General features: G+C 43.7%; 1 protein-coding gene across 4 annotated transcripts in view; it reads right to left on the reverse strand.

The window, feature by feature from the left end:
* The window catches only part of LOC147109516 (gephyrin), a 164,770-nt gene that overhangs the window by 23,781 nt on the left and 115,944 nt on the right, over positions 1-25,045 (reverse strand). For all 4 annotated transcript variants that reach the window (XM_086003527.1, XM_086003525.1, XM_086003528.1 and 1 more), the window contains one exon: positions 3,238-3,311. In XM_086003527.1, the coding sequence (XP_085859653.1) occupies positions 3,238-3,311 (74 nt within the window). The remainder of the gene's footprint in view (positions 1-3,237; positions 3,312-25,045) is intronic.

Below are 25,045 nucleotides of genomic sequence, written 5' to 3' on the forward strand. Positions count from 1 at the left end.
AAGCAGCAATGAATAGGAGAAAGGTGTCTGGAACACAGGAAGTTCACACTCTCCAAATGAAGAGTTTGGGCGGTTTTATAAAGTGTACTTTGTGGTAATCAACTGTAATGAGGAGATTAGTTTCACCATATTAATCATGATGAGCCTCAAGGTGTTCATACGCCACAAATTGTATGAAATATTTATACTGTGTGACCCAAGCATTGAAATTCTCACCAAGAAAACAGCTGAGTCCTACTGTTTTCATGACATTAAAAAAAACAAAAAATTCATTTGAGATAAGCATTGTATCAAGATACCTATTTCACAAAGGTTTTGGAACGATCCCTCAGGCAATGAAAAAAAGGGATGCAGACAATGTGAATCTTTTATAATGGCTATCCTTATGTAATCTGTTGAAAATATGCTGCTTCACACAGTAAAACAAAGGATGTGAAATAAAAGTACAGCTTTCGCTCAATACAATGTGCTCTTTTACAGCACTATTTTAGATACAATGGCCCGTATTTTGCAGCCCCTACGGGAGCGTACGAGGTGTGTACATGCCCGTAAGGGACTTGCAAGTTCTGGGCTTTCGCACACGAAAACCTGGAACCTGCGATGTCAAAAATCTTCTTGACAGATCATCCGCATCCCAAGGAAAAGGGCCTCCGCGGGCAGAGACTTCTGCCCAGCGACTGCCCGTGAAATTCTTACGCCTGGTAAAAGCAGGTGTAAGGCCTGCTTTTACCAGCATAAGAGTTTAAATGAACATAAAAATACATTTTTTCAACCATTTAAACATTAAAAAACCTGTAAAATAAGGTACGGTTATTGTTAGCCCCTTTAAAACATTTAAATTTATTTTTCAAAAAATTAAATTGTTTTAAATATTTAATTAAATGGCATTTTAATTAATTTTAAATATGTAATTTAAAAAAATGTATTTCATGTGTAGATGTACTTTTTAGGGTATTCCCATTCATGCTATGGGGATTCCATACATACAGAAACTCCATAAACATGAATGGGGATCCCCTTCTTTCATTCGTTGGGCTGGCCCACGTGATCCCAGGGATGCTTGCGAACCGCCTGCGCCCCGGGATACGTGGGCCTCTACACATGTCTATGCATAGAGGCCCAGGAGCGCGAGTCTCCGTGGATTCAGGACCATCGGGTAGGTTCGTAGATTTTTTGCCGTTCTGAGGCATCTGCCTGCGGGAACCCTCCGACCGCAAATTCGGGCCCAATTCCATTTTCACCTGCCTTTAAAAGCCCCTTTTCCAGGAAGACGTTTAGAAGCCATCTCTTTCAATTGTGTACATGTTGGGAGATTGGCGGCTTGTTCTGGGGTTTCCCATTGGCTTGAATATCGCTGCACTGATGGCCTTTGTGGAGTGATTGTTGGGATGGGGCATTAAAATGAGCTGATACCTGGGATGGCAGGAATGACGTATGAGGAGAGATTGGGTCGATTGGGCTTATACTCACTGGAGTTTAGAAGAATGAGAGGGGATCTCATTGAAACTTATAAAATTCTGACAAGACTGGACAGACTAGATGCAGGAAGGATGTTCCCGATGGTCGGGGAGTCCAGAACCAGGGGTCACAGTCTAAGGATAAGGGGTAAGCCATTTAGGACAGAAATGAGGAGGAATTTCTTCACCCAGAGAGTGGTGAACCTGTGGAATTCTCTACCACAGAAGGCAGTAGAGGCCAATTCATTAAATATATTCAAGAAGGAGTTGGATATATTTCTTAAGGCTAAAGGGATCAAGGGATATGGGGAGAAAGCAGGGACAGGGTACTGAATGTGGATGATCAGCCATGATCGCATTGAATGGTGGAGCAGGCTCGAGGGGCCGAATGGCCTACTCCTGCTCCTATCTTCTATGTTTCTATGTTAGCACATCCAGAGACTGGGAGAGGACCATCATTACATGGATGATGGCTCATCTCACAGGTATCACTGCTAGAATACATGCTATTTTTGTTTGGCTCCTGAGAACAGTACAAAACTTTGATATTTTCCCATTTTGTCATCTTGAATCAAAACTACACTTTCTCACATAGTTAATCCCTCAGCAGCTCAATTACTTTATCTTCCTCGGCCTTTTGGCCAAGCTGTTGGCTCTTACCAATATTTCCGGAAATGGCATGAGCAAATAAACAAGAAGAATTCAGCTGATGCTTTCTGAATTTCTCATTGCTTCTTGGGGGATCAACTGGTCTCTCCACCTGACAGATCAGGAAGTCAGTGTGCAGAAAACAGGAAACTTGAATTGTGTTGTTAAGTTGTGAGCAAAAGACTCGAGAGAAACTTGGGCATTTCAGCCTTGAAAGAAAATGTCCGAAAGGTGATCTTATATAGAGATGTATAAGATAATGAACGGTATGGAAAATCTTGGAGATTATTCCAAAAGTGTGACATTACAACAATGGGACACAGTTTCAATTTAGTAAAAAGGCAAATTTAGGACTGATGTCAGGAAGCTCTCCATCACATACACAATGATCAACAAATGAAATAGACTCCAGGATAGAGTATGGAGGCAAAAAAACTGCAATCATTTTAGAACCACTGGATGCTGCAATGGGGGAACTTTAGTCTCTTTTTGATGGATAAACTAAGGCAGGTCAAATGGCCTTCCTCGCCCATAATTATATTGTGATCCAAAGTCCTATCACTTTGTGACATGACCTGTTGAGTACATCAAAGCACTATGGCAAGAGACCACCTCTTGTTTTCTATAAAAAACTCTTCAACTGTGAGTGCTAAAAAGTTCAAAATCAGCCTTGTGCCATTCTCTCAAGCCACTGCCTGTGGGAAGCAACTATTTTATAAGTAAAGAGCCAGTGACCTCTTAGGTTGGAAGGTCACTGAGCCGAGAAATACAACAATTGATCTCCCTATACCTTAGACAAAAGAGTGTTTCATAACACTGTCCTTTTGTCTCTCTCTTTTCCACTTTCCACCTCCCAATACAACAAAACTAGCAGGTCAGCTTATTCTCAATAACAATCTGCAAATCATGGTTGTAAATAATATTTCAAAAGATAATAGCCTAACTTGCAGGTTTGTTGTTGGAATTTTCACTTCAGGACCACTGTCATAGCAGATGTGATTTTACTTTATGAGTGGAAATCAATCAGTTGAGATCTTTGACTAAAATCATGCTAGAATTCTTCCTTAATCTTTTAAATGCAAATATCACATTATGCTATAAAAATGTTATTTTGTGTTTTTTTGACATTTACCCAGGTTTCATGAAGACTCTGCCAAAGTGGATCTGGGCATGTAGGTCAATGTCCAACACCTGCTTCAGGTAATCCTACAAGACAGTAATATTATAATACTTGTAAAAGCTTGCACATGATTTGATTACCACCATTTTGAAATGAATACAACCATCATTACATAACAGCACTTTACTCCATATCTATTACACTATGGCATTTCACATTATAGAAAATGTATCATGGCATGGTCCCAGTGATAAAATAGGGATTTCTGGTTTTAGCTTTATAGTTTCCAAGTAGCTAGTGTTAAAATGGAGGCTGCTCTGTTCAACAGATACAATGAAAAAGACAGGAGACAGACATAATTGTTGCAAACATTATCCCATTGTCTATCAAAGTGTGAATACTTAATATATATATTACTTGATCACTTCAAATAGACGGCTTTAAATCGAATAAGTTCTGCCTGCAAGTCTTATGTTGTGACGAAAATGCACCAAGATCTGATAATGCTTGTGACTTACTGATCATATACACAACATCTCATCCTAAAGGTACACTTCAACTATGGACTGTATACAAGGAAAGTGAATGCTCAACTGATTCAAGAAACTATAAAGTCATCTTTCTAAAAATGGGTACATGTCCTTCTGGACTGATTCTAGTTCTCTTACATAAATATTATGCTGGTTAATATTTCACCAATGTCATTTTGCTTCTATGTATTGTTTTATTTGTAAATAAATCCAACAGTGCTTAAGCCTGTATAAAGTGGTGTGCAATTTTTCCATCATTCAGAAGACAGAAGAGGTGGTGGCCTTGTTATGTATTCTCCAGTAAGCAATCAACCACAATTGAAATGAATTGATAGACCTGAGCCATATTAAGCAAAATACGGCAAAGAATAAAGATGCAGGTTTCAGTTTGCAGCAGATCTCGGTCTGCTTAAGGAAACTGTTGTGAAAACATTTACATGAGAAAAGGTATTGGAAAAAAGTCTGAACTGTAACAGTCCCTTTAAGTGCAACAATTACCGCCAATGCCAGCACACCTGGGGTTGACGACTTTAAGTTGCTAATGGTTGCACAAGGTGTAAACAGCATGTCCATTTCCTGAACAGGACAACTGGTCACCCCTTAAGTTCATCTGGCACTACAGAAATGATGTTGAGCTTGCAGTGAGATTGCTATGATCATTGCTATAGGCGATTGTGTCTAAATTTTTGTTAATAGGAAACTATATGTTTGAAGTCAAATATTGTTAAGTACTTTTGGCTGGATGTCTAGATGTGAACTTGCCAAGTGTTACCAATTTGGGTCTGTTGTAGATAACTTCACGGGTTGAGGGGCGTGACTTACTGCTGTAGGTAGTCTGACCACCTTACTTTTATGGGAGTTACCTCACACTGCCTATATCTATTAGTACGATAGCAGGACGCGGGAGTATAACAATAAAACCCCCTTATGACCATTGGCAGATATCCAGGTCTTTTACATGTGTATTTTTTCTTCAATCTCTCTGAAGGCAGACTGAATTGACACTAGATGAGGCAAGGCTTGGATCAAATAATTAACCTGTTTTATTCCACAGTAAAGTGAACATACAGAGCAATAGTTAAAATCAGATTCAATTAGTTCAATTGATACAACTCATCTCCATGTAATAACATGAAAATAACATAAATGCTACACTAACCCACTTTAGCGTGTTGTCTTGCTTGACTTAAATAGACTAACTTCTCTTTATTTTGCGCTTCTGAGCTTGCCTTTTGTGGTGCCTTTCTGCCTTAGCTGCAGATTCTGTTGCAAAAGCTACACTGACTTTTTAGCTGTCTGACGTTCTGTTCACACCTGATTTTCACACTCAGAAATAGATCAAAATCCGACCAATATAATGGCTGTGAGCCATTTATGGATTATGGAGAAAAGCCACCAAATTGCTTATTATTTAAGTCTATAAGGAAATAGCATCATGGCTTCGTGGTTGTGGTTGACATGGCCCTCGACCTTGTCCGTTCTATCTCCCGCACTTCTGCCCTCACCCCTGCCCCTCCCTCCCGGAACCACGATAGGGTTCCCCTTGTCCTCACCTTTCACCCCACCAGCCTCCACATTCAACGGATCATCCTCCGCCATTTCCACCACCTCCAACGTGATCCCACCACCAAACGCATCTTCCCCTCCCCTCCCCTTTCAACATTCCGTAGGGACCGCTCCCTCCGAGACACCCTAGTCCACTCCTCTATCACCCCCAGCACCCCTTCCCCTTCGCCCAGCACCTTCCCGTGCAAGCGCAGGAGATGCAACACCTGCCCTTATACCTTCCCCCTTCCCACTGTCCAGGGCCCCAAACATCCCTTCCAGGTGAAACAGCGATTTACTTGTACTTCTTGCAATCTAGTATACTGTATTCGCTGCTCACGATATGGTCTCCTCTACATTGGGGAGACCAAATGCAGATTGGGTGACCGCTTTGCGGAACACCTCCATTCAGTCCGTAAGGGTGACCCCGAGCTTCCGGTCGCCTGTCATTTTAATTCACCGCCCCATTCCCACTCAGACCTCACCGTACTCGGGCTCTTGCATTGTTCCACGGAAACCCAGCGTAAGCTCGAGCAACAGCACCTCATCTTCTGATTAGGCACTTTACAGCCTTCCGGACTCAATATCGAGTTCAACAATTTCAGATCATAACCTCAGCCCCTATTACATTTTTATATATATTTTTTATCCACACCTTTGTTTTGTGCCCTTCCCCCTTTTTTCTCTCCCACATGGCAGCTGTCTCTCATTCTGCCAGCGCATCCTAATCTAGAGCCGTCTTTTGTCTCTTTACTAGTCCTATCACCATCTCGTCTCGTTTTGAATACCTCTTAATGTCTCTTCACTTCTCTTTTGTTCTTTCATCCCCATTTCCCAGCCCCCAAACTGGCCTTTTAATCGGTTTCATTTCCTGTGTTTTTTCAGTCCTGACGAAGGGTTTCGACCTGAAACGTTGACTCTATTTCTCTCTCCACGGATGTTGCCTGGCCTGCTGAGTTTTTCCAGCATTTTCTGTTGTTATTTAACATCATGGCTTGCTCATCAGCATTTTAATTACCTACCATCTCATTTGTCATACTTGCAGTACTACACTGCACCTTTTTAAAACTCAAAATTTGAAGTAACTTTTCTTTCTCCAAATAATTTCTGTGGAAAAATGCACAAATATTCCTTAAAGAAGTCGACTTGAATCAGCCAGCTTCACTGTTGAATCTACTTCTTAAAACAAGCTCATCCCTTAACATGGGTTTGAGTAAATACTGAGATCAAAAGAAAATGCAGCTTAAAAACTGGGAACATCTCCAGCTGAAGAATCTTGTCTGAATTCTGAGAGTAGAAGTAGTTCTCAACAGTGAAAAAGCTCATGCTGAAGAAAGAATGCTATTGTTGGAGTGGGCTAAAAGAACTTTGTTCAAGTACTGCAGTAGAGTTTGGTGACAAGGGAAAATTAATCCCTTAAGGCAATGCTCATCAGATCTCTGTGCAATAGTGCATCATCTGGCATTTATCAAATTCATTTAAGCTTCATTTGTTTCCATTTAATTATAGATAAATACTTAGCTTATTTTAGCTTGTTAAAGTTCTGGTCTGTCTTTGTCATTTTGCCGTACTGAACTGATCGACAGCATAGCATGCAACTATGTATATTCCAGGACACAGATTATAATACTTCTTACTAATGCTGTTAATCACATGCTTTCTGCAAAGCCAGCCTACAGCTTCTGGATCATATGAAACAAGTCCATTCGTGGGAGCCACTGTGAAATTGTTCAAAAGGAAATTGGTACTCTAAAAACTCAAAACCATAACAGAAAGAAAGTTAGATTATCTACCTAGTCACGTCTGCCTTGATTCTCTGAATGGGAAACATTCTCCACAAATCACAAAGAGGTGAGCACTGAAGATACCGTAATGTTGGTCTTAGTTTTGTGATTTCCCTTGCCGTGCCATATAAAAAGCATATCATTTGCAGGTTTTCTTAGGAGAAGTGAAGCAATATATACTTAAGTAAAACAAAATCATTCAAACAATACCAACAATTCACTACCTAGTTAATTTTCAAGCTGAAGAAACAACAGCCAGTTGAATTAGTGGAATATATGGTTCATGTATCTTCCTCAATCTACAAATGGGAAGCAAGGAGGTAGACAATCTGACTGCATGATTTGCATCCTCCACATACCATTTAGATGACAACTAAATGGTATTTTTCCATTCCTTCAGATTGAGGAGGGTGGAGTAAACAGGTTATTTATATGGACAGATTAGTAAAGACAGTTAGTGAATGTAAGAGGATTAATCCGTGTGGCAGCCATGTGGATTAATTTGAATGTTAAGATTTTTGACATTGAACCAAGAAATTGTGCTGAGATGGGCAAGATGACTCTCAAAGGTTAAAGCTTTTTTCTATTAATAAGAGTATTCATTCATTGAATCAAACATTTGATAAATCGTGTTTAATTTCTAAAAGAAGTGGGTGTTATGATGCTATAGTCATGGAATTGATACCATTGCTTAGGAAGTTTCTCAAAAGCTCCTTAACTGTGGACTGAATTGAACTGTGTGCTTCTCCATGTGGCAGCAATACCATTTTCCACCTTTTACTGATAGATGTGTTGCTTGGGAAACATGACTGTTTTCAGATTCATGAGTGAATTAATCCAAACTGAGGCCAGTGATACTGGCATGGAACCTTAATCTGGTTTTACAGAAACCTTGGTTCCCGCTATTTGAGTTGCTGACTCACGCAACGTAAAGTTGTTCAGTTACAAATCAGCTTTATTGGTGGATCTGGTGTCTTCAAGAAGGTTCAGCCAAGTGGGCCTGGCAGAACAATGGTATCTAATATATTGTAAGGGGAGGGCAGCAGTGGCATCCAGCTAAAGTCTATCCCTAAATAGCAGCAGCTTCACCTTGCTATCCTCCTTCCTGTTTTCAAAAGTCTCCTTAAAATCCTTAACTTCGATCATTCTTTCATCAATCCCAATCCCATTTCTCTCTTCCGCTTGGTATCCACTTTTCTGTGCTCCATGATTTTTTTTATATGGGCAATACTATATAAATATAACTTGTTATCGTCTCAAGAAATAGTGGGGGAGAAATTGAGTAGAGCCCCGTTTGGGGCGCCAGCCTCGCCAGGGCGATAAAAGTAGCGCCCCGGAAACATTCGTGTCATCGCACCGGAAATTGAGTAGTTGCGCCCCAAAGGGAAGCACGGCGCTACTGGAGGCGCCCCGCATCCCTCTTGGGGCGCTGCGAGTGAATATCGTGGCGCTACGTGCCGCAGCGCCACACGCTGCGGCACGTCGCGCTGCGGTATTGCAGGCCTTCCTCCCCTTCTTAAAGGGGAGGGGTCTTGTGCCGCGCGATCTGGGGCCCAGCTGGGTCCCCGAGGATCGGGAGTGCAGGCAAAAGAGCCTGGCACCGAAGAGAAGTGCCGGGCTCTTGGAGCGCAGCCAGCACTCCGCAGGGGGGGGGGTTCAGGAGGCCGGGGACGGGAGCGCAGGCAGGTGCTGGCAGGCAGCCAACAACAAAAATGGCCGCCCCGCACCTCGCCTTTAATTTACGCCTCCCCGGCTGCAGGTAGGCCCCCCTGAACCCGTCGGACATAGCGTCCGGCGGTAAATCAGGGGGCGCTGCCAAATATCGCGGCCGGGGCGTCAGCGGGACACTGCGCACACCGATGACGTCATCGGCAGCGGCGCAGCGCTAACGGTTAGCGCCACCGCTAACGTCCCGCGGAATTTAGCGGGAGGCGTGGGCAGTGCTGCGCCCGGGCGCCAGTTGGCTTGCGACCCACTTAGCGCTAACGGGTGGCGCAACCAACTGAATTTCTCCCCCAGTTATTTTAGCATTTTATTCTACAATATGAATGATTGCACATAGAATTTTTCAATTCGGGCAAAATTCTGACTGATATCCATCCAAATCAGGTACATTTTTAATAAAACGAAACAGATTGGTTTGTCAATATTTAAAAGGTTGCCTTATGCAATATTTTAACTTGATTATCTTCTGACCTGCAGCAAGTGCCTGAGGAAGATTAAAATATAAAGGAAAGGAGGATTTTCCAGAACATTTATACTGAAGAAAGATATGCCATTACATTGACATAAATAACCTCCCCCCACTCAATAACAGATGATAGGTCTCATAAATTTTGTGTGTGTAAATATATGAGAAGGTGCTGATAATTTTACACAACAAAGCCCTCTTGAGCTACTTATAACCCAGGAACAATACACAAACAGTGGTCATCAATATACAAATGCGACACAAATGTTCATTGTACTAATGATGTGTTGACAGGTATTACTAAGAAGAACAGTTATGTTCTAGTGAGGTTTATCTCCATACATTCAGACATGAGAGCTGAATGGATGTGAAGAGGGCTGCTTGTCATAATAGGCAAAGGGAATGCATTACATTCAGTCTCATTATATTCTTCGAATCCCTTTCTATATTCATGGGCTTTGCTTTTGTTGAATGCCATTTGTGGATTAGTTTGTTGGACAGTATTTTTTTCCCAATGAAATTTGGAAAGAATTTGAATTGAATTCAGCCATAATTCAGGAAAAATGTACTTGAAATTATAACAGAGCAATCTGAAAATTATTCTGACTATGTATACATTTGGATCTGCTTTTGCCTACAAAACAAAAAACCCCATCGATGTCTTCTCTTAGACAGTCCCTCGGAACCGAAGATGACTTGCTTCCACATTAAAAATGAGTTCTCAGGTGACTGATGAGTCCAATGCCGCAGGTGGGGCAGATGGTGGTTGAAGGGGCGGGTGGGTGGGGTGCTTGGGTTGACTCCTTCTGCCGATTGCGCTTGGCTTCCGCTTGCTCCCGGCGAAGAGACTCAAGGTATTCGGTGCCTTCCCGGATGCTTCTCCTCCACTTTGTACGGTCTTGGGCCAGGGATTCCCAGGTGTCGGTGGGGATAGAACATAAGAACATAAGAACATAAGAAATAGGAGCAGGAGTAGGCCAATCGGCCCCTCGAGCCTGCTCCACCATTCAATAAGATCATGGCTGATCTGATCCTAACCTCAAATCTTCTATCACTCTGCATCCACCCGAACCCATGTGATCTCCCGGGAGAGGCGAAAAACCAGATAAAGACCCAATGGCCAATTTGGGAGAAAAAAATCTGGGAAATTCCTCTCCGACCCATCTAGGCGATCGAAATTCTTCCAGGAGATCACTCTGTCCCTATATTTTCTACAGTACTTACCTTCTGTAAAGGCGATCTCCACCCCAGCCAGGAACAGGAATAAAACCATCTCCTGAAATCTAACACAGAATTAGAACACAGTAGGAGCAGAACAAGGCTACACGGCCCCTGGGCCCGCTCCACTACCCACAGGGCCATGACCATTCCGAACCCAGACTCATGTCCAATTTCCTGCCCGCTCCCCGTAACCCTTAATTCCCTTTACTTCTAGGAAACTATCTATTTCTGTTTTAAATTTATTTAATGATGTAGCTTCCACAGCTTTCTGGGGCAGCAAATTCCACAAACCTACCACCCTCTGAGTGAAGAAGTTTCTCCTCATCTCAGTTTTGAATGAGCAGCCCCTTATTTTAAGATTATGCCCCCTAGTTCTAGTTTCACCCATCATTGGGAACATCCTCACCGCATCCACCCGATCAAGCCCCTTCACAATCTTATATGTTTCAATAAGATCGCCTCTCATTCTTCTGAACTCCAATGAGTAGAGTCCCAATCTACTCAACCTCTCCTCATATGACCACCCCCTCATCCCCGGGATTAACCGAGTGAACCTTCTTTGTACTGACTCGAGAGCAAGTATGTCTTTTCTTAAGTATGGACACCAAAACTGTATGCAGTATTCCAGGTGCGGCCTCACCAATACCTTGTACAACTGCAGCAATACCTCCCTGTTTTTATATTCCAACCCCCTAGCAATAAAAGCCAACATTCCATTGGCCTTCTTAATCACTTGCTGCACCTGCATACTAACTTTTTGAGTTTCGTGCACCAGGACCCCCAGATCCCTTTGTACTACAGTACTTTCCAGTTTCTTGCCATTAAGATAATAACTTGCTCTATGATTTTTCCTGCCAAAGTGCATAACCTCACACTTTCCAGTATTGTATTCCATCTGCCAAATCTCTGCCCACTTACTTAGCCTGTCTATGTCCCTTTGCAGGTTTTTTATGTCCTCCTCACTCACTACTTTCCGTCCCATCTTTGTATCATCTGCAAACTTTGATATGTTACACTCGGTCCCCTCCTCCAAATCGTTAATATAGATTGTAAAGAGTTAGGGACCCAGCACTGACCCCTGCGGAACACCACTAGTTACTGGTTGCCAATCTGAGAACGAACCATTTATCCCAACTCTCTGCTTTCTGTTAGAGAGCCAATCCTCCACCCACGCCAGAATATTACCCCCAATCCTGTGATTTTTTATCTTGAGCAATAATCTTTTGTGTGGCACCTTGTCAAATGCCTTTTGGAAGTCTAAATACACTACGTCCACTGGTTCCCCTTTATCCACCCTGTACGTTACTTCCTCAAAAAACTCAAGCAAATTTGTTAAACATGACTTCCCCTTCATGAAACCATGCTGAGTTTGCCCTATTAAATTATGTTTATCCAAATGTCCCGTTACTGTCTCCTTAATAATGGACTCTAACATTTTACCAACCACAGATGTTAGGCTAACAGGTCTATAGTTTCCAGCCTTCTGCCTACTACCCTTTTTAAATAAGGGTGTTACATTAGTAGTTTTCCAATCTGCCGGGACCTTTGCTGAGTCCAGTGAGTTTTGGAAAATTATTACCAATGCATCCACAATCCCTACCGCTACTTCCCTCAAGACCCTAGGATGCAAGCCATCAGGTCCAGGGGATTTATCCGCCTTGAGTCCCATTATTTTACCAAGTACCACTTCCTTAGTGATTTTAATTGTATTTAGTTCCTCCCCCCCTAGAGCCCCCTGTTTGTCCAGTGTTGGGATATTCTTAGTGTCCTCTACTGTAAAGACTGATACAAAATAATTGTTCAGTGTTTTTGCCATCTCCATGTTTCCCACCATTAATTTCCCGGTCTCATCCTCTAAGGGACCAACATTTACTTTAGCCACCCTTTTTCTTTTTATATAAATATATAAACTTTTACTGTCTGTTTTTATATTTTTTGCTAATTTACTTTCATAATCTATCTTCCCTTTCTTAATCAATCTTTTTGTTATTTTTTGCTGTCTTTTAAAGACTTCCCAATCTTCCATCCTCCCACTAGATTTGACTACCTTATATGCCCTTGTTTTTAGTCGGATACTATCCTTAATTACTTTACTTAGCCACGGATGGCTATCTTTTCTTTTACACCCTTTTTTCCTCAGTGGAATATATTTTTTTTGGAAGTTGTAAAATAACTCCTTAAATGTACACCACTGGTCATGTACCGTCTTACCCTTTAATCTATTTTCCCAGTCCACTCTAATTAATTCCGCTCTCATACCTTCATAGTCTCCTTTATTCAAGCTCAGCACGCTTGTTTGAGATCCAACCTTCTCACCCTCTAATTGAATATGGAACTCAACCATGTTACGGTCACTCATTCCAAGGGGATCCTTTACTAGGACATTTTTAATTAATCCTGTCTCATTACACAGGACCAAATCTAAGGTTGCTTGCCCCCTGGTCGGTTCAGTTACATACTGCTCAAGAAACCCATCCCTAATACACTCAATGAACTCTTCCTCAAGGCTGCTCTGCCCAATTTGATTTGTCCAGTTAATATGATAATTAAAATCCCCCATAATTATAGCTGTTCCCTTATTACAAGCCTCAACTATTTCCTGATTAATACTCCGTCCAACAGAGTTGCAACTGTTCGGAGGCCTATAGACTACACCCACTAGTGTTTTTTTCCCCTTATTATTCCTTACCTCCACCCAAACTGTTTCACTATCCTGCTCCTTTGACCCAATATCATTTCTCTGTATTATAGTGATTCCTTCCTTTATTAACATAGCCACCCCACCTCCTCTCCCTTCCTGCCTGTCCTTCCTGATTGTTAAATAACCTGGTATGTTTAATTCCCAGTCATGGTCACCCTGCAGCCATGTTTCTGTAATGGCCACAAGATCATACCCATATGTCATTATTTGTGCCGTTAACTCATTCATTTTGTTACGAATGCTACGTGCATTCAGATAAAGAACTCTCAAATATGTTTTGTAACACTTAGTTCCTGTTTTTTCCCTTTTTAGTACTTTACTTTTTACTCCATACCTTCTGTCCCTTCCTGACACATTCTGTTTTGTAATTCTCCCACTGCTACCTAAGTCTATGACCTTCTCTGTTGTCATTTCTATTATTTGCTCTCTAGAAACCTCCCCCCCACTAATTAGTTTAAAGCCCTCTCTACAGCCCTAGTTATATGATTCGCCAGGACTCTAGTCCCAGCACTGGCCAAGTGGAGTCCGTCCCAACAGAACAGCTCCCTCCTGTCCCAGTACTGGTGCCAGTGTCCCAAGAAGCAAAACCCATTTCTCCCACACCAGTCTTTGAGCCACGCATTTAACTCTTTAATTTTATTTATCCTAGCCAAATTCGCTCGTGGCTCAGGTAATAACCCAGAGATTATTACCCTTGAGGTTCTGTTTTTTAATTTGACCCCTAGCTGCTCATACTCCTTTAACAGAACCGTCTTCCTTGTCCTATCTACGTCGTTTGTACCAACATGGACCACGACAACTGGATCCTCCCCCTCCCACTGCAAGTTTCTTTCCAGCCCAGAAGAGATGTCCTTAACCCTGGCACCAGGCAGGCAACACAGCCTTCGGGACTCCCGCTCTTGACTGCAGAGAACCCTATCTATCCCCCTAATGATACTATCCCCTACCACTACAACATTTCTTTTTACTCCCTCCACTTGAATGGCCCCCTGTACCACGGTGCTGTGGCCAGGTTGCTCATCCTCCCTGCAGTCCCCGCTCCCACCCTCACAGGGAGTAAGAACCTCGATCCTGCTGGACAAGAACAAGGGCTGCATCTCCTTCAACACTACATCCTGGATCCCTGTACCTTCCTCACTCGTAGTCACACCGTCCTGTCCCTGACCACGGACTACATCTGCAGTAATTAACTTCATAGGTGTGACCATCTCCTGAAACATAGAGTCCAGGAACTTCTCCCCCTCCCTGATGTGTCGCAGTGTCCGAAGCTCGGTCTCAAGCTCCATAACATGGAACTTGAGTTCCTCTAGCAGCAAACACTTGTCGCAGATGTAATCACCGTTAGCCTCAATGGGGTTCAACGGCTCCCACATCTCGCAACAGTAACACATCACCTGCTCCATTCTATATAATTAATTTAATTTCTTATTATTAGTTATGAAGACCCTGCCCGGATATATATGATAATATCACACCACTATTCAATAGGACTTACCAACTTAAAGGTATGAAAGAGAAGAGAAGGAAGAAAACCAACCAACAAGCTGATCATCAACCTCCTCCTTGAATACTGTCTGTGGAGCCTGTTTGGTTGACTCGTCTCGCTGCTCCGCCTCCACAGTGCTGTCTAAGCCTGGGAGTGGGGAATAAAACAGAGCAAAAAACACACCCTTACCTCCCACTTATCCGAACTCTCCCACTTAGCAAAACTCCAACAGCACTCAATGCACAAAGCACTCTTGTTGCACTTTTTCAAGGAGGCTTTGAGGGTGTCCTTGAAGCGTTTCCTCTGCCCACCTGGGGCTCTCTTGCCGTGTTGGAGCTCCGAGTAGAGTGCTTGTTTTGGGAGTCTTGTATCGGGCATGCGGACGATGTGACCCGTCCATCGGAGCTGTTCGAGCGTGGTCAAAGCTTTGATGCTGGGGATGTTGGCCTGAGCGAGAACACCGACGTTGGTGCGCCTATCCTACCAATGGATTTGCAGGATCTTGCGGAGGCAGCGTTGGTGGTACCTCTCCAGTGCTTTGAGGTGCCTGCTGTACATGGTCCATGTCTCTGAGGCATACAGCAGGGCGGGTATTACTACTGCTCTGTAGACCATGAGCTTGGTGCCGGGTTTGAGGTCCTGGTCTTCAAACACTCTCTTCCTCAGGCGACCGAAGGCTGCACTGGCACACTGAAAGCGTTAGGTCACTGATTATACCTATAGTTGGATTTTATATTGTTTGTGATGTTGTTAATTCTCATTTGGCTCAGAGAATCATTTTAGTGGCTTTGTAAAAAAGATCTGAGGTTACTATGGTGTTTGAGCTAAAAACTAATTTTTTTAAATGGCCACCTAAATGAATATCTCTAGAGCTACTGCCAGTTAAAGGATATAAAGAAAAAATACTGGTGTCAGTGAGAAGTTATATCCAAAGTGTGCCATTAATTGAGCCAAGTACAATCAATATATTTTTCATTATTCTTTTATCATTCTATCCACTTGAATCTACTCCTCCATGTTGAACACCACTTGGAAGAAGCACTGAGGGAAGCAAGGGCACAGAATGTACTCTGAGTGGGGGACTTCAATGTCCATCACCAAGAGCTGCTAGGTAACATCACCACTGATCGAGCTGGCTGAGTCCAGAAGGACATAGCTGTTAGATTGGGCTTATGGAAGGTGGTGAGAGAACCAAAGTGAGGGATAAACCTACTTGACCTCATCCTCACCAATCTAGCTGTCGCAGATGCACCTGTCTATGACAGCATTGGTAAGAGTGACCACTGCACAGTCCTTGTGGAGACGAAGTCCCGTCTTCACACTGAGAACACCCTCCATCGTGTTGTGTGGCACTACCACCGTGCTAAATGGGATAGATTCAGAACAGATCTAGCAGCTCAAAACTGAGGCGCTGTGGGCCATCAGCAGTAGCAGAATTATATTCCACCACAATCTGTAACCTCATGGCCCAGCATATCCCTCACTCTACCATTACCATCAAGCCAGATGACCAACCCTGGTTCAATGAGGAGTGTCGAAGAGCATGCCAGGAGCAGCACCAGACGTACCTGAAAATGAGGTGCCAATCTGATGAAGCTACAACATAGGACTACATGCATGCTAAACAGCAGAAGCAGCATGCTATAGACCGAGCCAAGTGATCCCATAACCAATGGATCAGATCAAAGCTCTGCAGTCCTGCCACATCCAGTGAATGGTGGTGGACAATTAAACAACTAACAGGAGGGGGCTCCAAGAATATCCCCATCCTCAACGATGGTGGAGACCAGCACGTGAGTGCAAAAGACAAGGATGAAGCGTTCACAACCATTTTTATCCAGAAGTGCTGAGTAGACGATCCAGCTCGGCCTGCTCCTGTGGTCCACCATTGGCCAGTCTTCAGCCAATTCGACTCACTCCATGTGCTATCAAGAAACGGCTGAGTGCACTGGATACACCAAAGGTTATGGGCCATGACAACTTCTCGGCTGTCGGGCTGAAGACTGGTGCTCCAGAATGAGCCGCGCCTCTAGCCGAGCTGTTCCAGTGCAGCTACAACACTGACATCCACCCTACAAAGTGGAAAATTGCCCAGGAATGTCCTGTCCACAAAAAGCAGGACAAACCCAAACCGGCCAATTACCACCCCATCAGTCTACTCTCAATCATCAGCAAAGTGATGTAAGGTGTCGTCGACAGTGCTATCAAGTGGCACTTACTCACCAATAACCTGTTCACCGATGGTTCCGCCAGGACCACTTGGCTTCAGACCTTGGTCCATAACATGAACAAAAGAGCTAAATTCCAGAGGTAAGACTGATTGCCCCTGACATCAAGGGAGCATTTGACCGAGTGTGTCATCAAGGAGCCCTAGTAAAATTGAACTCAACGGGAATCAGGGGAAAACTCTCCACTGGCTGGAGTTATACCTTTTTTATATTCATTCACGGGATGTGGGCATCGCTGGCAAGGCCAACATTTATTGCCCTTAACTGAGTGGCTAACCATTTCAAAAGGCAGTTAAGAGTTAACCACATTGCTGTGGTTCTGGAGTCACATGTAGGCCAGACCAGGTAAGGACGGCAGATTTCCTCCACTAAAGGACATCAGTGAACCAGATGGGTTTTAACGACGATCTGGTAGTTTCATGGTTACCATTACTGATACTAGCTTTTTATTCCAGATTAATTCTAATAGGTCTAAGAGCGTTACAAAAACAAGCCTGAAGGCTTTGGCCTAGAAATTCAGTGGCCTGCGCCACCAGTTTGCACCCAAAGAGGGCACTCAGAGGCTTTTGCGCCACTGGCCACACCTACCGCGATATTTAGCGGGGCGCTAATGGCGGCGTTAGCCTGTAGCGCTGCGCCGCCACCGATGACGTCATCGGTGTGCGCAGCGCCCCGATGGCCATATTTGGTCGCGCCCGCCTCCTCAGCGCCGGCCGCAAATAGCGACCGGTACACAGGGGCCTACCTGTGGCGGTAGTGGCGCTAGTTAAGGTGGAGGTGCGACCGGCCGCTTTTTCGGCGCCCGCCTGCCCACACCTCCGTCCCTGGCCTCCTACACACCACCCCCCCCCCGTGGCATTGCCAGCTGTTTCCCAAGAGACCGGCACTTCTCCTTGGTGCCGGGCTCATTTGCCGGCACTCGCGAACGGGGATCGCGCTGTTGCAGGCACCTCCCCCTTAACAGTGGGAGGAAGGCCTGCAGTACCGCAGCATGCCGTGCCGCAGCGTGTGGTGCTGCGGCCCTTAGCGCGCCGATATTCAGTTTCAGCGCCCCAAGCTGGGCGCGGGAAGCCTCGTTTAGCGGCCCGCTTCCATTTGGGGTGCAGAAACTGAATATCTGGATGGCGCAAGTGGCTCCGCACACAGCGGTAATTCCGGCGCCCAGGCGAGCTTGGCGCCCCAAACTGAATTTTTAGCCCTTTGTGTCTTAATGCGAGGAGCATTTGTAATAAGGTGGATGAATTGGCTCCGCAAATAGAGGTAAACAAATATGATTTGGTTGGGATTACGGAAACGTGGCTCAAGGATGGCCAAGACTGGGAACTCAACATCCAGGGGTATTCGATATTCAGGAAAGATAGGCAAAAAGGAAAGGGAGGTGGGGTAGCATTACTGGTTAAAGAAGGGATTAACACAATGGTAATGAAGGATATTAGCTCTGATGATGTGGAATCTGTATGGGTAAAATTGAGAAATACTAAGGGGAAAAAAACATTAGTGGGAGTGGTATATAGACCTCCAAACAGTAAGGCGGAGGTTGGGGATGGCATTAAAAGGGAAATTAAAGAAGCGTGCAATAAGGGCACAGCAGTCATCATGGGTGACTTTAATCTACATATAGATTGGACTAACCAAATTAGTAACAATACTGTGGAGGAGGAATTCCTGGAGTGTTTACGGGATGGTTTCCTGGATCAATATGTCGAGGAACCAACCAGGGATCAGGCCATCTTAGACTGGGTATTATGTAACGAGAAAGGATTAATTAGCAATCTTGTTGTACGAGGCCCCTTGGGTCGGAGCGATCATAATATGATCGAATTCTTCATTAAGATGGAGAATGAAGTAGTTGACTCAGAAACTAGGGTCCTCAATTTAAATAAAGGAAACTATGATGTTCTGAGGAGCGAGTTGGGTAGGATTGATTGGGGAATGGCACTCAAAGGGTTGACGGTGGATAGGCAATGGCAAACATTCAAAGACCGAATGGATGAACTACAGAAGTTGTTCATCCCAGTTTGGCATAAAAATAAAACAAAAAAGGTGACTCAACCGTGGCTAACAAGGGAAATTAGGGATAGCATAAGATCCAAGGAGAGGACATACAAATTGGCCAGAAAAAGCAATAATCCTGAGGATTGGGAGCAGTTCAGGATTCAACAAAGGAGGACAAAGGGATCAATTAAGAAAGGGAAAATAGAATATGAGAGTAAGCTTGCAGGGAACATAAAAACTGACTGTAAAAGCTTTTATAGATATGTGAAGAGAAAAAGATTGGTGAAGTCAAGCGTAGGTCCCTTGCAGTCAGAATCGGGGGAATTTATAATGGGGAACAAAGAAATGGCAGACCAACTGAATACATATTTTGGTTCTGTCTTCACAAAGGAGGATACAAATAACCTCCCAGAAATACCGGGGAACATAGGGTCTGATGAAAGGGTGGAACTGAAAGAAATCAGTATTTGTAGGGAAATGGTGTTCGGAAAATTGATGGGACTGAAGGCCGATAAATCCCCAGGGCCTGATAATCTACATCCCAGGGTACTTAAGGAAGTGGCCCTAGAAATAGTAGATGCATTGCTGGTCATCTTCCAGAACTCGATAGACTCTGGAACAGTACCCATGGATTGGAGGGTAGCTAATGTTACCCCTCTATTCAAAAAAGGTGGCAGAGAAAAAGTGGGGAATTATAGACCGGTAAGCCTGACATCGGTAGTGGGGAAAATGCTAGAGTTCATTATAAAAGATGTAATAGCAGAGCACTTGGAAAGCAGTGACAGGATCGGACAAAGTCAACATGGATTTACAAAAGGTAAATCATGCTTGACTAATTTACTGGAATTTTTTGAGGATGTAACTGGTAAAATAGATAAGGGAGAACCAGTGGATGTGGTGTATTTGGACTTTCAGAAGGCTTTCGATAAGGTCCCGCATAAGAGATTAGCGTGCAAAATTAAGGCATATGGGATTGGGGGCAAGGTATTGACTTGGATAGAGAACTGGTTGGCGAACAGAAAGCAAAGAGTTGGAATAAACAGGTCGTTTTCCAAGTGGCAGGCAGTGACTAGTGGGGTACCGCAAGGATCGGTCCTAGGACCCCAGCTGTTCACAATATATATTAATGATCTGGATGAGGGAATTGGATGTAATATCTCCAAATTTGCAGATGACACAAAGCTGGGTGGGAGGGTATGCTGTGAGGAGGATGTCATGAAACTCCAGTACGATTTGGACAGGTTAGGTGATTGGGCAGAAACATGGCAAATGCACTATAATGTGGATAAATGTGAGGTTATCCACTTTGGAGGCAAAAACAGGAAGGCAGATTATTATTTGAATGGCAATAGATTGGGTGAAGGGGAAGTGCAAAGAGACCTGGGTGTTCTTGTGCACCAGTCGCTGAAGGTAAGCATGCAGGTGCAGCAGGCGGTTAAGAAGGCAAATGGTATGTTGGCCTTCGTAGCAAGAGGGTTCGAGTACAGGAATAAGGATGTCTTGCTACAGTTGTACAGGGCCTTGGTGAGACCACACCTTGAGTATTGTGTGCAGTTTTGGTCGCCTTATCTGAGGGAGGACGTTCTTGCCATGGAAGGAGTGCAGCGAAGATTCACCAGGCTGATACCTGGGATGGCAGGAATGACGTATGAGGAGAGATTGCGTCGATTGGGCTTATACTCACTGGAGTTTAGAAGATTGAGAGGGGATCTCATCGAAACCTATAAAATTCTGTCAGGCCTGGACAGACTAGATGCTGGAAAGATGTTCCCGATGGTCGGGGAGTCCAGAACCAGGGGTCATAGTCTAAGGATAAGGGGTAGGACATTTAGGACTGAAATGAGGAGGAATTTCTTCACCCAAAGAGTGGTGAACCTGTGGAATTCTCTGCCACAGAGGGCGGTGGAGGCCAGTTCATTAAATATATTCAAGAAAGAGTTGGATATATTTCTTAAGGCTAAAGGGATCAAGGGAGAAGGCAGGGACAGGGTACTGAATTTGAATGATCAGCCATGATCTCATTGAATGGTGGAGCAGGCTCGAAGGGCCGAATGGCCTACTCCTGCTCCTATCGTCTATGTTTCTATTAATTTATTAACTGAATTTAAATTCCCCAGCTGCCATGGTGGGATTTGAACTCATGTCTCCGGCCTCTGGATTACTAGTCCAGTAACATAACCACTATGCTACCATTCCCTAGCACAAAGGAAGATGGTTGTGGTTGTTGGAGGTCAATCATCTGAGCCCCAGGACATCGCTGCAGGAGTTCCTCAAGGCAGTGTCCTAGGCCCAACCATCTTCAAATGCTTCAACAATTACCTTCACTCCATCATGTCAGAAATGGGGACATTCGCTGATGACTGCACAGTGTTCAGTTCCATTCGCAACTCCTCAGATATTGAAGCAGTCCATGCCCGCATGCAGCAAGACCTGGATGACATTCAGGCTTGGGCTGATAAGTGGCAAGTAACATTCGCGTCACACAAGTGCCAGGCAATGACTATCTCCAACAAAAGAAAGTCTAACCACCTTCCCTTGACATTCAATGGCATTACCATCAACATTCTCGGGGGGGGGGGGCGGCGGGGGTCACAATTGACCAGAAACGTAACTGGAACTGTGGCTACAAGAGCAGGTCAGAGGCTGGGTATTCTGCAGCCAGCGACTCATCTCCTGATTCCCCAAAGCCTTTCCACCACCTACATGGCACAAGTCAGGAGTGTGATGGAATACTCTCCTCTTGCCTAGATGAGTGCAGCTCCAACAACACTCAAGAAGCTCGACAACACCATCCAGGTTAAACACCCCACTTGATCCGCATCCTCATTCACCAACTTAATTATTCACTTCCTCCACCAACGTGCTGCAGTGTGTACCATCTACAAGATGCACTGCAGCAACTCGGCAAGGCTCTTTCGACAGCACCTCCCAAACCCGCGACCTTTACCACCTAGAAGGACAAGGACAGCAGGCGCATGGAAACACCACCACCTCCAAGTTCCCCTCCAAGTCACACACCATCCTGACTTGGGAAATAAAATCTCCATACCTTCATCGACACTGGGTCAAAATCCTGGAACTCCCTACCTAACAACACTATGGGCTGCAGTGGTTCAAGAGGCGGCTCACCACCACCTTCTCACGGGAAATTAGAGAGTGCTGGCCTTGCCAGTGATGCCCACATTCAGTGAATTAATTTTTTAAAATGACTTTCCCATATTTGATTCATTTGTTTGTTTTTTCCTTCTTTCCTTATTCTTTAATTTTCTCTTCTGTTCTTTATCTGAATTCACATTTCCTGGTGTTTTAATCATCTGTCCTCACTGCTCTCTCTCACTTGAGAGTTCCATACTAATGGAAGCAGAGCTTATCCATACTGCTCAGTGAGAGTGAATCTTACCCAGAACTTTTAGAGATTAAACTGTCAGCCTTGACCCAGTGGTAGCACTCTTGCCTCTAAAGGAAATTAAAGGCAAGGTCCTGCATTTATATTGTGCCTTTCACAATCTCAGGATGCCCCAAAGCACTTTATAGCCAATGAAGTATCTTTGAAATGTAGTCACTATTGTTATTTATGGAAACGCAGTAGCCAATTTGTGCACAGCAAGGTCCCACAAACAGCAATGAAATTCATGATCAGATAATCTGTTCCAGTGATGTTGGTTGAGGGATAAATATTGGTTAGGACACCAAAAGAACCACCATGCTGTTAAAATAGTGCCATAGGATCTTTACGTCTACCTCAGAGGGTTTAACTCCTCATCCAAAAGATGGCACTTGCAATAGTGCAGCAATCCCGTCAGTAGTGAACTGAGATGTCCTCAAGTCTCTAGAGTGGGGCTAGAACCCTTTACTTTCTGATTCATAGTCAAGAGTGCTATCACTGAGCCAAGGCTGGCATCTTGTCAGAAGTCAGAAGGTTGGAGATTCAAGCCCCACTCCAGAGACTTGAGTACATAATCTAGGCTGACACTTCAGTGCAGTACTGAGGGAGTGCTGCAGTTAGAGGTGGCATCTTTTGGCTGAGGCATTAAACCAAGGCACTGTTTGTTCTCTCAGGTGGACATAAAAGATCTCATGGTATTGTTTGAAGAGCAAAGGATTCTCTTGGTGTCATGGCCAACATTTATCCTTTAACCAATATCACCAAATTAGATTATCTGGTCATTTATCTCATTACTGTTTGTGGGAACTTGTTGTGTGCAAATTGACAGCTGTATTTCTCTATATTGTAACAGTGACTACCAGGGACACCTTGAAGATGTGAAATGCAAATAATTTCTTTTCTGCCTAGTAGAGTGTATACGGGATGGTTTCTTGAAACAATATGTTGTGGAACCAACCAGGAAGACTATTTTAGATCTGGTAATGTGTAACGAGGCTGGATTAATTAATGATCTCGAAGTGAAGGATCCTCTTGGGAAGAGTGATCATAGTGTGGTAGAATTTCAAATTCAGTTTGAGGGTGAGAAAGCTAGGTCTCAAACTAGTGTCCTGAACTTAAACAAAGGTAATTACAAAGGTATGAAGGCAGACTTGGTTAAAGTGGACTGTGAAAATATATTACAGGCTAAGACTGTAGAAAAGCAGTGCCAAACATTTAAGGAGAAATTTCATAACTCTCAGCAAAGATATATTCCAGTGATAAAGAAAGACTCCAAGAGAAGGAGGAACCATCTGTGGCTAACTAAGGAAGTAAAGGATGGTATCAAATTGAAAACAAAAGCACACAATGTTGTGAAGAATAGTGAAAGGCCAGAGGATTGGGAAATTTTTAAAAAGCAGCAAAGGACAACTAAAAAAATGATAAAGATAGAGAAGATAGCTTATGAGAGTAAGCTAGCAAGAAATATAAAAACAGATAGTAAGAGCTTCTACAGGTATATAAAAAGGAAGAGAGTAGCTAAAGTAAACGTTGGTCTCCTAGAGGATGAGTCTGGGGAATTAATAATGGGAAACAGGGAAATGGCGGAGACCTTGAACAATATTTTGTATCAGTCTTCACGGTAGAAGACACTAAAAGCATCCCAATAATGGATAATCAAGGGGCTATTGAGGTGGGGTGGGGAACTTAAAACAATCACTATCACTAGAGAGAAATTACTAGGCAAACTAATGGGACTAAAGGTGGACAAGTCCCCTGGACCCAATGACCTGCATCCTAGAGTCTTAAAAGAGGTGGCTGCAGAGATAGTGGATGCATTGGTTGTAATCTACCAAAATTCCCTGGATTCTGGAGAGGTCCCAGCGGACTGGAAAACCGCAAATGTAATGCCCCTATTTAAGAAAGGAGGGAGACAGAAAGCAGGCAACTATCGACAAGTTAGCCTAACATCTGTCATTGGGAAAATGCTGGAGTCCATCATTAAGGAAGTGATAGCAGGATATTTAGAAAATCATAATATAGTCAAACAGAGTCAGCATGGTTTTATGAAAGGGAAATCATGTTTGACAAATTTGCCAGAGTTCTTTGAGGATGTAACGAGCAGGGTGGATAAAGGGGAACCAGAAGATGTCGTGTATTTGGATTTCCAGAAGGCATTCGATAAGGTGCCACATAAAAGGTTACTACACAAGATAAGAGCTCACGGGGTTGGGGGTAATATATTAGCATGGATAGAGGATTGGCTAACTAACAGAAAACAGAGAATCGGGATAAATGGGTCATTTTCAGGTTGGCAAACTGTAACTAGTGGTGTGCCACAGGGATCGGTGCTGGGGCCTCAACTATTTACAATCTATGTTAATGACTTGGATGAAGGGACTGAGTGTAATGCAGCCAAATTTGCTGATGATACCAAGATAGGTGGGAAAGCAAATTGTGTGGAGGATGCAAAGAATATCCAAAGGGGTATAGCTAGGTTAAGTGAGTGGGCAAAAAATGGCAGATGGAGTTTAATGTGGGAAGATGCGAGGTTATCCACTTTGGTAGGAAAAATAAAAAAGTAAATTATTTAAATGGGGAGAGATTACAAAATGCTGAGGTACAGAGGGATCTGGGGGTCCTTGTATATGAATCACAAAAAGTTAGCATGCAGGTACAGCAAGTAATTAGGAAAGCAAATGGTATGTTAGCCTTTATTGCAAAGGGAATGGAGTATAAAAGTAGGGAAGTCCTGTTACAACTGTACAGAGCGCT

Source organism: Somniosus microcephalus, chromosome 12 (genome assembly GCF_052327205.1).
Source record: "Somniosus microcephalus isolate GS21.2 chromosome 12, FLI_Smic_1.0, whole genome shotgun sequence".
Classification (NCBI taxonomy): domain Eukaryota; kingdom Metazoa; phylum Chordata; class Chondrichthyes; order Squaliformes; family Somniosidae; genus Somniosus; species Somniosus microcephalus.